Source organism: Mobula hypostoma, chromosome 12 (genome assembly GCF_963921235.1).
Source record: "Mobula hypostoma chromosome 12, sMobHyp1.1, whole genome shotgun sequence".
NCBI lineage: Eukaryota > Metazoa > Chordata > Chondrichthyes > Myliobatiformes > Myliobatidae > Mobula > Mobula hypostoma.
In genome coordinates this window covers 43417676-43431385 of record NC_086108.1, presented here as the reverse complement: position 1 = coordinate 43431385, position 13710 = coordinate 43417676, and the positions used below count along the sequence as shown (strand labels likewise).

The 13710-nt window shown below is 35.8% G+C and overlaps 1 protein-coding gene across 1 annotated transcript in view; it reads right to left on the bottom strand.

Annotated features, from left to right (window-relative positions):
- LOC134354522 (dual specificity protein phosphatase CDC14A-like) overlaps positions 1-13710 on the bottom strand; it is a 140519-nt gene that overhangs the window by 73260 nt on the left and 53549 nt on the right. The window contains exons 7-9 of the mRNA XM_063063444.1: positions 5743-5805; positions 2069-2156; positions 283-513 (exon numbers count right to left, since the gene is read on the bottom strand). Coding sequence (XP_062919514.1) covers positions 283-513; positions 2069-2156; positions 5743-5805 — 382 coding nt within the window. The remainder of the gene's footprint in view (positions 1-282; positions 514-2068; positions 2157-5742; positions 5806-13710) is intronic.

The following is a 13710-nucleotide window of genomic DNA, read 5'->3' as shown; positions in this document are numbered from 1 at the left end:
TTGTTATGACATAGTTAACATGTTCTTACATTCTTAAATGCCAAAACCATACCACATTCAAATCATTCATTATTAGAAATGGACATAAATGAGTAGCCGAGCAGCTGGCACATTTAAGCACATTATACAAAGCAGTGCAGAATGCCTTATATGTACTGAAAGAGCAACATCAACAAGCCTTTGGAAAAATTAAGGGCATAATGGATCTGCAAAGTTGAAGACTGGTGAGGAAAAAAGTCATAATAGCGGTTAGAAAATTAACAGCATTACAATAGGCTATACCTTTACAATGTACAGCAATAGCGCCATCCTCATTCTCACATATTGTTAAAAATCTTTTCACAATACAATCACTTGGTGTACTTCCATCAACAAAGAACAGGTCATGATGTGCAAACCCAGCATCTGTGAAGCGTTTAGCATCATAAATTTTCTTGTTAAGTCTTATGATTGTGGTAACACCGTGTTTCCTGAAGTATGGAAAATAGGCTTCTGGCGCATGGAGAGGATAACCTAAGGAATATTGAAAACAAAATTTAATTAATCTCAATAAGCACAACAAGAAATAAAAGAACAAACCCCCAACCCTACTCTGTCATTCAATAATATTGTGATTCATGTTTTACCACACCAACAAATTCCAGCACGACCTTATCTTAGCAACACACACACAAAATGCTGGAGGAACTCAACAGGCCAGGCAGCATCTATGGAAAAAATTACATTCGACGTTTCAGGCTGAAACCCTTCAGCAGGACCGTACTTTCTTCTCATAGATGCTGCCTGGCCTGCTGAGTTCCTCCAGCATTTTGTGTGTGTTGCTCTGATTTCCAGCATCTGCAAATTTTCTCTTGTTTGTGATTTGTCGACCTAATCTTGCTCTTTTCATTAATATTTTTAAAAATCTATTAAAATATTTATAAATGACAGGAATATATTAAAAATATTTCTCATTTCTTATAAATGCGCCAGTGGATTCATTGGTCTTGAGAGAACCAATTCATTTAACTGGTAGGTTGAATTAAAACTAAATCACTAGAAAGATAACGGATCAAAAAATCTTGATTGTTCCCAAAGGTCCTTCATGATAAGAAATTGCTTATCTCAATTAATAAACAAGATACCCAAAAGCCCAATATTATGCACTTGATACAAACCATTTCACTACAAAAATCATACTTTTCCTAAAGATAATCCATTCCAAGTCATAATTAGAAAATAAATTAGGAATGGTTTTTACTTAATCCAAAATCTCAAAAAATATATTCTTGTGCCACCTTACTGCATAAATGATTTACAAATACAAATTAAAATACAAGGCCCTGGCAGCAATAAAACAAAAAGCTGAAGCCCAATTTCCTCAAATACTGCCTGTGTAAGTTTTCCTATTATCCAGATTTTTCAGACAAACAGAATAAAGAAAGGAACTGTCACTAGGATGTTATTAGTAACTGATCATTTTTAAATACTGAACACATTTAGTTATACAGTAGCGCCACCTCTTGCCCAAAAATTCATTTTAAACCTGTAATCAGGAGTCAAACATAAATTACTTAAAATAAATCCAATTTCCAGTAAATTGTTGATAAAGAATACAGCAAACATACCAAAAGAAAGAATTTCACAACTTTTACTACAAGCTCTAGCTACAATCTAGTCTGGGATTTTAGATTTGCACCTAATTTGAGATGTAAGCATCCAATAAATTTAACACAATCAGAAACCATGGTACATAATCTAGATTCTGTGACTGAGGGTGTGGGCAACCAAACATAAATTTACACTGTAAGCTTTGGCCAATTAGATCATCCCATTTTGATTCAAAAATAAACATAATTACGTATTTAAAAGCATAATTTTAATCAGCTTCTCACCACACATCTGTGTACATCTGTAAACAGTAGCCTTTTCACAAGGTATAATAAAGCAGCACCACAATGAAAAATGGTTTTGAAGATTTAAGGCCAAATTTGAGCAGTATTCATTAATTTTGTAAACATTTACAAACTGAGCATACAGTATTGTATAAAGCAAAAAATTAAAAACTTATTTAAAATATTTTCCTCACCATTTTCAACTTTGCTTTTTGGATGGGGTCCACTAAAAGCCAGAAATTTGCCATTGATGATCCAGTTAATATCACCATTTTCAACACGCTGCAGGAAAGAAATGTTTATTATTAAAATGGCCCCCTAAAATCTCAGCTTAGGATCAAAAAACTCTTGATACTCAAATCACTGAAGCCGAAATTCATAAAGCTATTTTTTCAATGCAATCTGGTAAGTCCCTGGGACTTGATGGTTATCCTGTAGAATATTATAAAAAATTTGGAAAGTTGCTTTCTCCGTTGGAAATGCTTAAGGATTCTTTTGAGAAAGGTGACTTACCCTCTACTTTTTATGAGGCTTCTATTCCTTTAATTCTTAAAAAAGATAAAGATCCCACTGACTGTGCTTCATATAGACCTATTTCATTAGTGAATGTCGACGCTAAGATTCTGTCAAAGATAATGGCCAATCGGTTGGAGAATGTTTTGGGTAAAATTATTTTTAAAGATCAAACAGGCTTTATAAAGAGTCGCTATTCTTTTTCAAATGTTCAGAGACTATTTAACATTATATATTTGTCCTCTTTTAAAACTCCACAATGTGTTGTAACTTTGGATGCTGAAAAAGCATTTGATCGAGTTGAATGGAAATATTTATTTAATGTTTTAGAGAAATTTGGCTTTGGTGCTAATTTTAATAATTGGATTAAAATGATATATAAAGCCCCTATTGCTACTGTTGTTACCAACAATTGTGCGTCTCCTTTTTTTTCAGCTTTCACGGGGGACAAGGCAAGGCTGTCCGTTAAGTCCTTTGTTGTTTAATTTAATATTAGAACCCCTTGCTATTGCTCTTCATGAGGCTAAAAATATCCATGGGATTTTTGTGAATGACACTATGCATAAGATTTCTCTTTACGCTGATGATTTATTGGTTTATATATCCAATCCTGATGAATCTATTCCTGCCTTGTTAAAATTATTTAACAAATTTGGAGGTTTTTCAGGATATAAAATAAATTTTAGTAAAAGTGAATTGTTTCCTTTAAATCATTCTGTCTCTATATATGATAATACTCCTTTTAAAGTCACGGATTCTTTTAGATACTTAGGTGTTATAATTACTGAAAAATATAAGGATCTTTATAAAGCCGATTTTGTTCCTTTAGTAGACTCGATGAAGTATTTATTTAGTAGATGGAGTCTGCTTACATTTTCACTTGTTGGTCGTATTCATGTAGTTAAAATGATGATTTTACTGAAATTTTTATATTTATTTCAGAATATTCCTGTTTTTTTGACTAGGAAGTTTTTCAATCGGATTGATCCTATTATTTTATCTTTTATTTGGAATAATAAAAGACCAAGAATTAGTAAGTGTCACTTACAAAAATTGGAAAAGGATGGAGGTCTTGCTTTGCCTAATCTAAGAATGTATTATTGGGCTGTTAATGTGTGATACATGTCTTTTTGGTTATATTGGGTTGATAAGAGTGATCGGCCAATTTGGGTAGACCTGGAACTGAAAGTTGTAAACAGTTTTATTTAACCTCATTATTGGGAGCTACTTTACCGATAAAATTAGCTAAAGTTGTTAATTTAAACCTATATCCTGTGATTAAGTATTCTTTACAAATTTGGCTCCAGTTCTGCAATTTTTTCAAATCTTAAAAAATTTAAACTTCGTAGTTTAACGTATTGAAATTACTTTTTTAAGCCTTCTTTGAGTGATCCAATTTTTTTACTTTGGAAAAATAAAGGTATTAATTCTTTTTTGGATTTATTTGAAGAAGATAGATTGATATCTTTTGAACAATTAATTGTTAAATATTCTCTCTCATACTCACACTTTCTGCAATACCTTCAAGTTAGACATTTTTTACAAAAATATTTAAGTAATTTTCCTTACATATTGGACCTTGACCTGTTAGATACTATTATGAGTACGAATCCTTCGATCAAGGTTTCTATTGGAAGAATTTCTGATTTATTATTACAATGGGATAAGCGTCCTTTATCTAAGATTAAACAGGATTGGGAAAAAGAACTCAATTTGACTTTTATGACAGAGGATTGGATACGGATTTTGAAGTTGGTTAACTCTTCTTCAATTTGTGCTAGCCATTCATTGATTCAATTTAAAATTGTACATCATTATCATTTGACGAAGGAGAGACTTTCTAAAATCTTTTCTAATGTTGATAGTCATTGTGATAGATGTAAAACTGAGATAGCTACACTGACACATATGTTTTGGTCTTGTTCTATATTGCAACAGTTCTGGAAGTCATTTTTTTCAACAATTTCTAAAGCACTCAAAATTAATCTACAACCTAAAAAACTGAGCTTTTTGAAATAATTCCTCAAAATATTCATGGTATTTCTGTGTCTGACCAACATGTTATTGCATTTGTTACATTGATAGCTAGGAGGGCCATTTTGTTGAAGTGGAAGGATATATCACCTCCCACTTTGTCACAATGGTTCTCTCGAGTGATGCTATGTCTTAGTTTGGAGAAAATTAGAAGTTGAACCTTTGAACCTTTATTTGATTTTGAGAAAAGATGGGGCTCATTTGCTCATTATTATCATTTAAGCTAATTGATAGATTTTTTCCACGATCTAATTGTAAATTTTTTGGCATATTTTCTTTTCTTGCTGGCGGTTTGATGTTTATTTTTAGAAGCTTTTCGTATGACGCATGGCTCCGGGGTTGTACACCTAATGGGTTCTTGTTTTTTCCTCACTTTTCTGCTTAGTAGGTTTTTTTGTTATCACAAATTTTTTTTTTCAATCTTTAAGATAATGCCTTTTTTGAGACATTGTAAGTGTTGTTACTTCAATGTACTCGTGTTATTTCTTTTGTATAATATAACAATAAAAAGATTTGAAAAGAAAGAAAGAAAAAGGCCAAGGCAATATTATTTTCATTTTTCATATGAGAACAGCCCAATCAGTAGAACGTATGCACAAAGATAAAATGTTGTCCATCACATGTATACATAGGCCAAAGTATAAATGGCAACATTCCGGAAATACAAGGAAATGGCTTGGGTGTAAGAGGTTGCGAAAGATGCTAAAATTGCATGTCTTTCTTACTGGAGCGCTGGCTTTCACTTATTCTGTAGACAGTGATAAGATACACAAGATGCTGTTATTAATCAATGCCCCAACATTCAGGAGGGAAGGAGGAAAGACAGTGGGTTGCTATAACATTAAAAACAGATTACCAGCCAATTACGGACTTCCGTTTGTAGAATCTCAAATACAGATTGCCATACCTCAGTAACAGCTTTTGTATCCTTGTTTGCAATATGTTCTTCAGAAAACTACATCCATCTCTAATTTTCCAACCTATGTATTTATTTATAGAGATACAGCGCAGAATAGGCCCTTTGAGCCGCGCTGCCCAGCAATCCTCTGATTTAATCCTTGCCTTAATTACAGGACAATTTACAATAATCAATTAACCTAGCAACTGTTGCATCTTTGGACTGTGGGAGAAAACCTGGAGAAAACCCACACAGTCACAGGGATTGCATACAAACTCCTCATAGGCAGCAGTGGGAATTGGAACCAGGTTGCCTGTGTTGTAAAGTATTGCGTAAACCACTGCACTACTATGCACTTACTTGATATCAATTCAATAAGCAAAAGATTTTCTACAGAATACGAAAGGGAGGGTTACAACTTGCCTCATAGTGCTCATACTCATCCACATCAAATTTTTCAAAATTAAGAAAGCCATGTTGCAAGGCCTGAAAAAAAAACAGAATTGAAAGTATTATTTGTACTTCTTAACTAAAATAGGCACACTACTTAAAAAGCAGTGTGACAAATATCTTAAGCCCAATGCATTAAAGTATATAGCCTACCTGAAATTCTTTTGCTCCTTTGATATGCATTATTATTCACAATTGGGAATAATTTTCCAATGCAGCATGAAAACTGTATCACAGAATTTTAAACAAGTATATTGTCCTATTGTTCTGCCATTACATGGAACCCATTTGCTCCAAATGATAGCTTCTTTGAATCTTACAGTGGACAAATCATCCCATCTGTGACCAGAGCACATAATCTAGATTGACATTTCAATATAATATGTAGGGTGTCCTGCATTAACAGAGCGTTCATGGGATTTTAAACTAAAGTTTTAACTTCTTCAGTGAATGCAAAACATCCATTGGTACTTTTTGAAAAGCAATCAAAATTAAAATGTATCATTTAATTACTTTAATTGCTATTTGCACATGCACTTTGGAAGTATTTTTCTGGCTTTCACAGCCAGTGATTGTGAAACAAGATTTTTTTTGTTGAGATAGTGCTTTTAACTTCTCAACAAATAGGCTAAGCTTTCAATTTCTTGTGGGTTTCCCAATAATTTGAAGAGAGTCACCATCAGGAAGCAAACCTCCACAAAACATACCTTATGTGGACAGCCACAATAAAACATCAGTTGAGACTATTTGAATGCCTTCCTACAAAAAAAATACTTCCAGTCATTTAACACTTTTCACAGCTCTTAAGAACCCAAGCATGTAACAATTCATTCTAAACTGCAAATAACAAATCACAAGCTTGTTTAAGAGCAAATATCCATTTTGGTGAAACACACACTAATGCTAGAGGAACTCAGCACGTCAGGCAGCATCTATGGAGGGGAACAAAAAGTTGACGCTTCAGGCTGAGGTCCTTCTTTAGGATTGGTGAGTCCTGATAAAAGGACTCACCCCAAAAGGTCAACTGTTTATTCTCCTCCATAGATGCTGTCAGTGCTGCTGAATTCCTCCAGCATTTTGTGTGTGTGTCTTACTCTGGATTTCCAGCATTTGCAAAATCTCGTGTTTATTCTTTTTAGTGTTGTTGATTAGGAGACAAATATTAGCTAGGATTTCAAAACATCCTAGATTTAAAATGTTTGCTGGGTGCAGTTATACCAATACACTCTTAAATGCACATAACTTACAGGAGATTCAGTATGGCAGCTTCAAGGTTAGATCACATTGTGCCCTCATATGTTGTAAAGACTGCATCATTATTTTGCCAGTAAATATTGCCATACCTTTTCAATGGTCCCAAGTATAAAAAAGCAAAGTTTTGTATTTTAAAAGTGAGTGAACTCCAATTAGACTGCTGTCTTGTAGAACGTCCTTCACCGAGATGCAGCACAGAGCGTCATAGGAAATCATTCCTGCCTGTGGCCATCAAACTTTACAACTCCTCCCTTGGAGGGTCAGACACCCTGAGCCAATAGGCTGGTCCTGGACTTATTTCCTGGCATAATTTACATATTACTATTTAACTATTTATGGTTTTATTACTATTTATTATTTATGGTGCAACTGTAACGAAAACCAATTTCCCCCGGGATCAATAAAGTATGACTATGACTATTAAATCACTGACCAATGTGAAAAGGCACTAGATGACATGTCTCCAGAAGGACTTAAGACAGACTGGAAGAATGGACAAAGAATTGGTAGATGGAAGACAGTATAGTGTAGGGATGTGTATGGTCATGCACTTTGGTAGAAGGAATAAAGGCATGGATTATTTTCTAAATGGGGAGAAAATTTAAAAATCAGAGGTGCAAAGGAACTTGGGAGTACTCATGCAAGATTCCCTAAAGGTTAGCTTGCAGGTTAACTTGGTGGCAAGGAAGGCAAATGTTAATATTAATTTCAAGAAGACAAGAATACAGAAGGAAGGATGAAATGCTTAGGGTTTATGAGGCATTGGTCAACTACATTTAGAGTACTATGAGCAGTCTGGGCCCCTTATCTAAGAAAAGATGTATTAGTGTTGGAGAGGATCCAGAAGAAGTTCACAAAAATATTCTCAGGAATGAAAGGGTTAACATAAGAGGAGTGTTTGGTGGTTCTGGGCCTGTACTGGTTGAAGTTTAGAAGAATGGGTGGGGAGGGGGAAATCTTATTGAAACCATGAAATATTGAAAGGTCTAGATAGAGTGGATATAGAGAGGATATTTCCTATAGTTGGGGAATCTAGGACCAGTGGGACCTAGACAGTGGGACCTAGATCCCAGTGGGATCAGAAAAGAGGGACATCCATAAAGAACAGAGGTAAGGAAAATTTTCTTTAGTCAGATTGTGGTGAACCTGTGGAATTTACTGCCACAGACAGCTATGCGAACAAAAGTCATTTATTATATTTAATACGGAGATGATTGGTTCTTGATTAATCAAGGTGTCAAAGTTACAGAGAGAAGGCAGGAGAATGGGGTTGAGAAGGATATATAGAAAAAAAAATCAGCCTTGATAGAATGGCAGAGCAGACTCGATGAGCCAAATGACCTAATTCTGATCCTGTGTCTATGGCCTTATGGTCTATTTCTTGGCCCTAATCACCTCATTTTCACACTGGATGTCCAGTATCTGTACACTCTATTAAGAAGCCCTTAAAGCTCTCCACTTCTTTCTTGGCAACAGACTCAACCAGTTCTCTCCACCACCACCCTCCCATGTCTGGTGGAACTGGTCTTCAAACTCAACAATTTCTTTAGGCCCCTCCCACTTTTTTTCCAACCTCATGGTGTAGCCATGGGCACCAGCTATTCTTTGTCTTTTCTTTGGCTATGTGGAACAGTCCATGTTCAAAGCCTTCCCTGATAATCGTTCCTCACCTCCATTCAGGGTCCCAAACAGACCTTCTAGGAGAGGCAACACTTCACCTGTGAATCTGCTGTGGTCATCTACTGCATTTGGTCCTCCTTAACAGCCTCCCCTCCATTGGTCAGACTTAATGTAAACTGGGGGACAGGTTTGTTGAGCAAATTTGCTCCATCCACCAAAAAGCAGGATTTCCTGATAGCCAACCATTTAAATACCAATCCCCATTCCTAATCTACAAACCCCATTTCCAGAAAAGTTGGGATATTTTCCAAAATGCAATAAAAACAAAAATCTGTGATATGTTAATTCACGTGAACCTTTATTTAACTGACAAAAGTACAAAAAAAAGATTTTCAATAGTTTTACTGACCAACTTAATTGTATTTTGTAAACATACACAAATTTAGAATTTGATGGCTGCAACACACTCAACAAAAGTTGGGACAGAGGCATGTTTACCATTGTGTTACATCACCTTTCCTTTTAATAACACTTTTTAATCGTTTTGGAACTGAGAATACTAATTGTAGCAGATTTGCAATTGGAAATTTTGTCCATTCTTGCTTGATATAAGACTTCAGCTGCTCAACAGTCCGTGGTCTCCGTTGTCTGATTCTCCTCTTCATGATGCGCCATACATTTTCAATAGAAGATAGATCTGGACTGGCAGCAGGCCAGTCAAGCACACGCACTCTGTGTCTACAAAACCACGCTGTTGTAGCCCGTGCAGAATGTGGTCTGGCATTGTCCTGCTGAAATAAGCATGGATGTCCCGGGAAGAGACGTCGCCTTGATGGCAACATATGTCTCTCTAAAATCCTAATATACGCCTCATAGTCAATGGTACCTTCACATACATGCAACTCACCCATGCTGTGGGCACTGATGCACCCCCATACCATCACAGTTGCTGGCTTTTGCACCTTTCGCTGATAACAATCTGGATGGTCGTTTTCATCTTTGGCATGGAAAACTCGATGCCCATTTTCTCTGAAAACTAGCTGAAATATGGACTCATCTGACCACAGCACACGGTTCCACAGTCTTTTGGTCCATCTGAGATGAGCTCGGGCCCAGAGAACTCGCTGGCGTTTCTGCATAGAGTTGATTAATGGCTTCCTCCTTGTGTAATACAGTTTCAAGATGTATTTCTGGATGCAGCGACGGACTGTGTTGGGTAACAATGGCTTTCCGAAGTACTCCCGAGCCCAGGTGGCTATAATTGTCACAGTAGCATGACCATTTCTTAGGCAGTGCCACCTGAGGGTTCGAAGATCACGCGTATTCAACAGTGGTTTCCGACCTTGTCCTTTACACACTGAGATGTCTCTGAATTCTCTGAATCTTTTCACAATATTATGTACTGTAGATGTTGAAAGACCTAAATTCTTTGCAATCTTGCATTGAGAAATGTTCCTTTTGAACTGACTAACAATTCTCTCACGAATTTTGGCACAAAGGGGTGAGCCACGACCCATCCTTGCTTGCAAAGAATGAGCCTTTGATGGACGCTACTTTTATACCCAGTCATGATACCTCACCTGCTACCAATTAGCCTGCTTAATGTGGAGTCTTCCAAACTGGTGTTACTTGAATATTCTGTGCACTTTTCAATCATTTTAACTCTGTCACAACTTTTGTTGAGTGTGTTGCAGTCATCAAATTCTAAATTTGTGTATATTTACAAAATACAATTAAGTTGGTCAGTAAAACTATTGAAAATCTTTTCTTTGTACTTTTGTCAGTTAAATAAAGGTTCACGTGAATTAACATATCACAGATTTTTGTTTTTATTGCATTTTGGAAAATATCCCAACTTTTCTGGAAATGGGGTTTGTACATGTCTGTTTATGGCCTCCTCTACTACCACAATGAGGCCACTCAGCTGCAACACCCCTCATTCTATCTGGTGGCATGAGCACTGATCTCTCCAATTTCCTTTAAATTTTCCCCCTCCACACTCTTTTCAATTACCCATTCTGGCCCACCCTCAAATCTTTTCTTCTCCTTCCTGCCTTATCACCTTCCACTGGTGCCCCTCCTCCTTCCTTTCTCCCATGATCCACTCTCCTCTTGTATCAGATTTTGTCTTTTCCAGCCCTTTACTTTTTCCACCCATCATCGTCTAGCTTCTTACTTCATCCCCCTCGCCCACCCACCTGGCTTTAGCCATCACCATACAGGTTGCATTCCATCCCCTACCCCTTCTTATTCTAGCTTCTTCCCCATTCCTTTCCAGTTCTGATGAAGGGTCCTGGCCCAAAATGTCAATTGTGTATTCACTTCCATTGATGTTGCCTGACCTGCTGAGTTCCTTCAGCATTTTATATATGTTGCTCTGGATTTTCAGCACCTGCAGAATCTCTTGTGTTTATGATTATTCACAAAAGTGCAGAACTACATGCACATTTTCTTTATTTTTTAATTTTATTTTTATTTGGATAAGGAAATCACAATTATCATGTACTTTTTTCACACATATAACCTTTTCCATTTTTTTATATGTACAAAACCACAATTATTTATACATTCTTAAGTAGACATTGAGATGATATAAAAGGAAAATAAACATTTAAATAGATAATTATGTACTGTGATAAATCTAACCTATTAGGCTAAGTAATGGAATTAGTTGTTAAGAAAAATGGTAATAATAGTTTCCATACAACCCTTCTGGACCATTTCCACTGGTCCAAAATGTTGCATACAAGCCTATATACCAACCATTGTAGGTGTTTATATCCCAATTTGTTCGCGCTTGTTCCTGCCCGCAGACATAATTATCCAATCCCTATGTACTTATTTACTTAATTTTTTCATTTTTTTTTATCCCTTTCCCAAATCTTTCCCTTTACTTGTGTTAATTCTCTATTTTCCAAAAAAAAACAACAAACATTTAGACTAGGGGTGCTTACGTTAGCAATATTGGTAAAAATAATTTCCTATAATGTTAATGGGGTTTTGAATCCAATTAAAAGAAATAAGATTATGTCTAAATTGAAAAAAGAGAGGGCACAAATAGCTTTCCTCCAGGAAACACTTATGAGCCAATCTGAACATGGAAAATTAAAAAGAATAGGCTTTAAGCATGTATTTTATTCATCATATAAATTGAGTCACAAAAGAGGGGTAGCTACTTTAATATCAAGTACTCTTAATTATGAACATATTTCAGAGACTAGAGACAAAGAAGGACGGTTTGTAAAAATCACAGGAAGAATAGAAGGTACAGAAATAACATTGCTGAATGTTTATGCTCCTCCAGATAGTGAATGGTCATTTTATAGACACATTTTTGACCTAATGGTCAGTTCTCGAGGGGTAGTAATTTGTGGAGGGGATTTTAATATTAGATTAAATCCTATATTAGATTCTTCAAGAATAGTTACTCAGAATAAACCTCTGACTCGGAAAGTGAATTCATTGATGGAGGAGTTGGGAATTATAGATGTCTGGAGGGAATTACACCCTACTAGTAAAGATTATACATATTACTCTTTCCCTCATTCAGCCTATTCAAGGATAGACTATTTCTTTATCTTAAATACAGATAGACTCAGGATAAAAAACTGTAATATTGCAACAATTGATCTGTCGGATCATAGCCCAGTCTCTACATGCACATTTTCACTGATATTTCTCTTTTATTTCAAACAATAATTCATATAGTCATAAAGTAATGCAAGAGAGAAATGGGCTTTCAGCTCATACACCTCTGCTGACCATTCTGCCTATCCACACTAAAACCCATTTTTCTAGATTAGGTCCATATCCTTCAAAGCCTTGTCTCCTTGTCAGATTGCATCTAACTCCATCACCTCCTCTGGCAAAGAGTTCCTGATATCAGCAACTCTCTCTGCAAAATCCTTGCCTTCAAATTCCCTTTAAAATACTTTTCCCTCATTAAACTTGTGCCCTCTTATTTTTGATACCTCTCCAAATGGAAAAATATTTTGTCTAGCTACTCCATCTAAGCCTCTTATAATTTTATATCTATCAGGCCACCCTTCAGCTTCCTTTGTTCAAGGGGAAAAACAAGCCTTGCCCATTTTATGAAATAGTCCTGTCTATTTCAGGGGAATGGGGTTGAGAAGGATAATAAATCAGCCATGATGGTGAGGCCGAATGGCCTAATTCTGCTCCCATGTCTATGCACATCAAAAACAACTAAGTTCCTCCAGAGTTTAATCATCACCAACTTAGGATAAAGGCAGTCAAAATACAAAAGACAGCCAATCACTGAGTAAAATTTTTCATGCCAAACTAACAGGCATTCAGAGTCGGTGACAAAACACTGCATTTTCTCAACATAACAGCATAACCAAACATTAGCTAAACTCTTTAATAACTCATTGATGCACTTTTAAGTGTGGGAATTTTCTGATAGTGATGAATCAAACAAATGAAGTTAGCAGTTCCAACTAAATTCCTACCAAAATAAAAATGCAAAATACTCAGTGAGATGGGTTTAATATGCCAAAAAATTTTGTAAAATGCTTTATAGAATTTGCAAAAACATAGGTATTCTCAGGTCCTTTAAAAAAAAAAGCAATTTTCATCCTATACAGATTTCCCCCGCCATCCGAAGGTAGAGCGTTCCTATGAAACGGTTCGTAAGCCGGAATGTTTTAAAACAAAGAAGCAATTACCATTTATTTATATGGGAAAATATTGTGAGCATTCGCAGACCCAAAAATAACCTACCAAATCATGCCAAATAACACATAAAACCTAAAATAACAGTAACATATAGTAAAAGCAGGAATGATATGATGAATACACAGCCTATATAAAGTAGAAATACTTTTCCACAATCATTGCCGGCACTGTTCTCCGTAGCGAAAATCTCACGCAAGCGCTCTTGGCAGAAAAACTCTCTCCAGTAACCTTTAAGTTATGAAGCTGCCAAATCATACCAAATAACACATAAAAATACACAGCCTTTATAAAGTAGAAATAATGTATGTACAGTGTAGTATCACTTACGGGAATCGGGAAGACAGCTTGCCGAGCACACTGATGATGGTG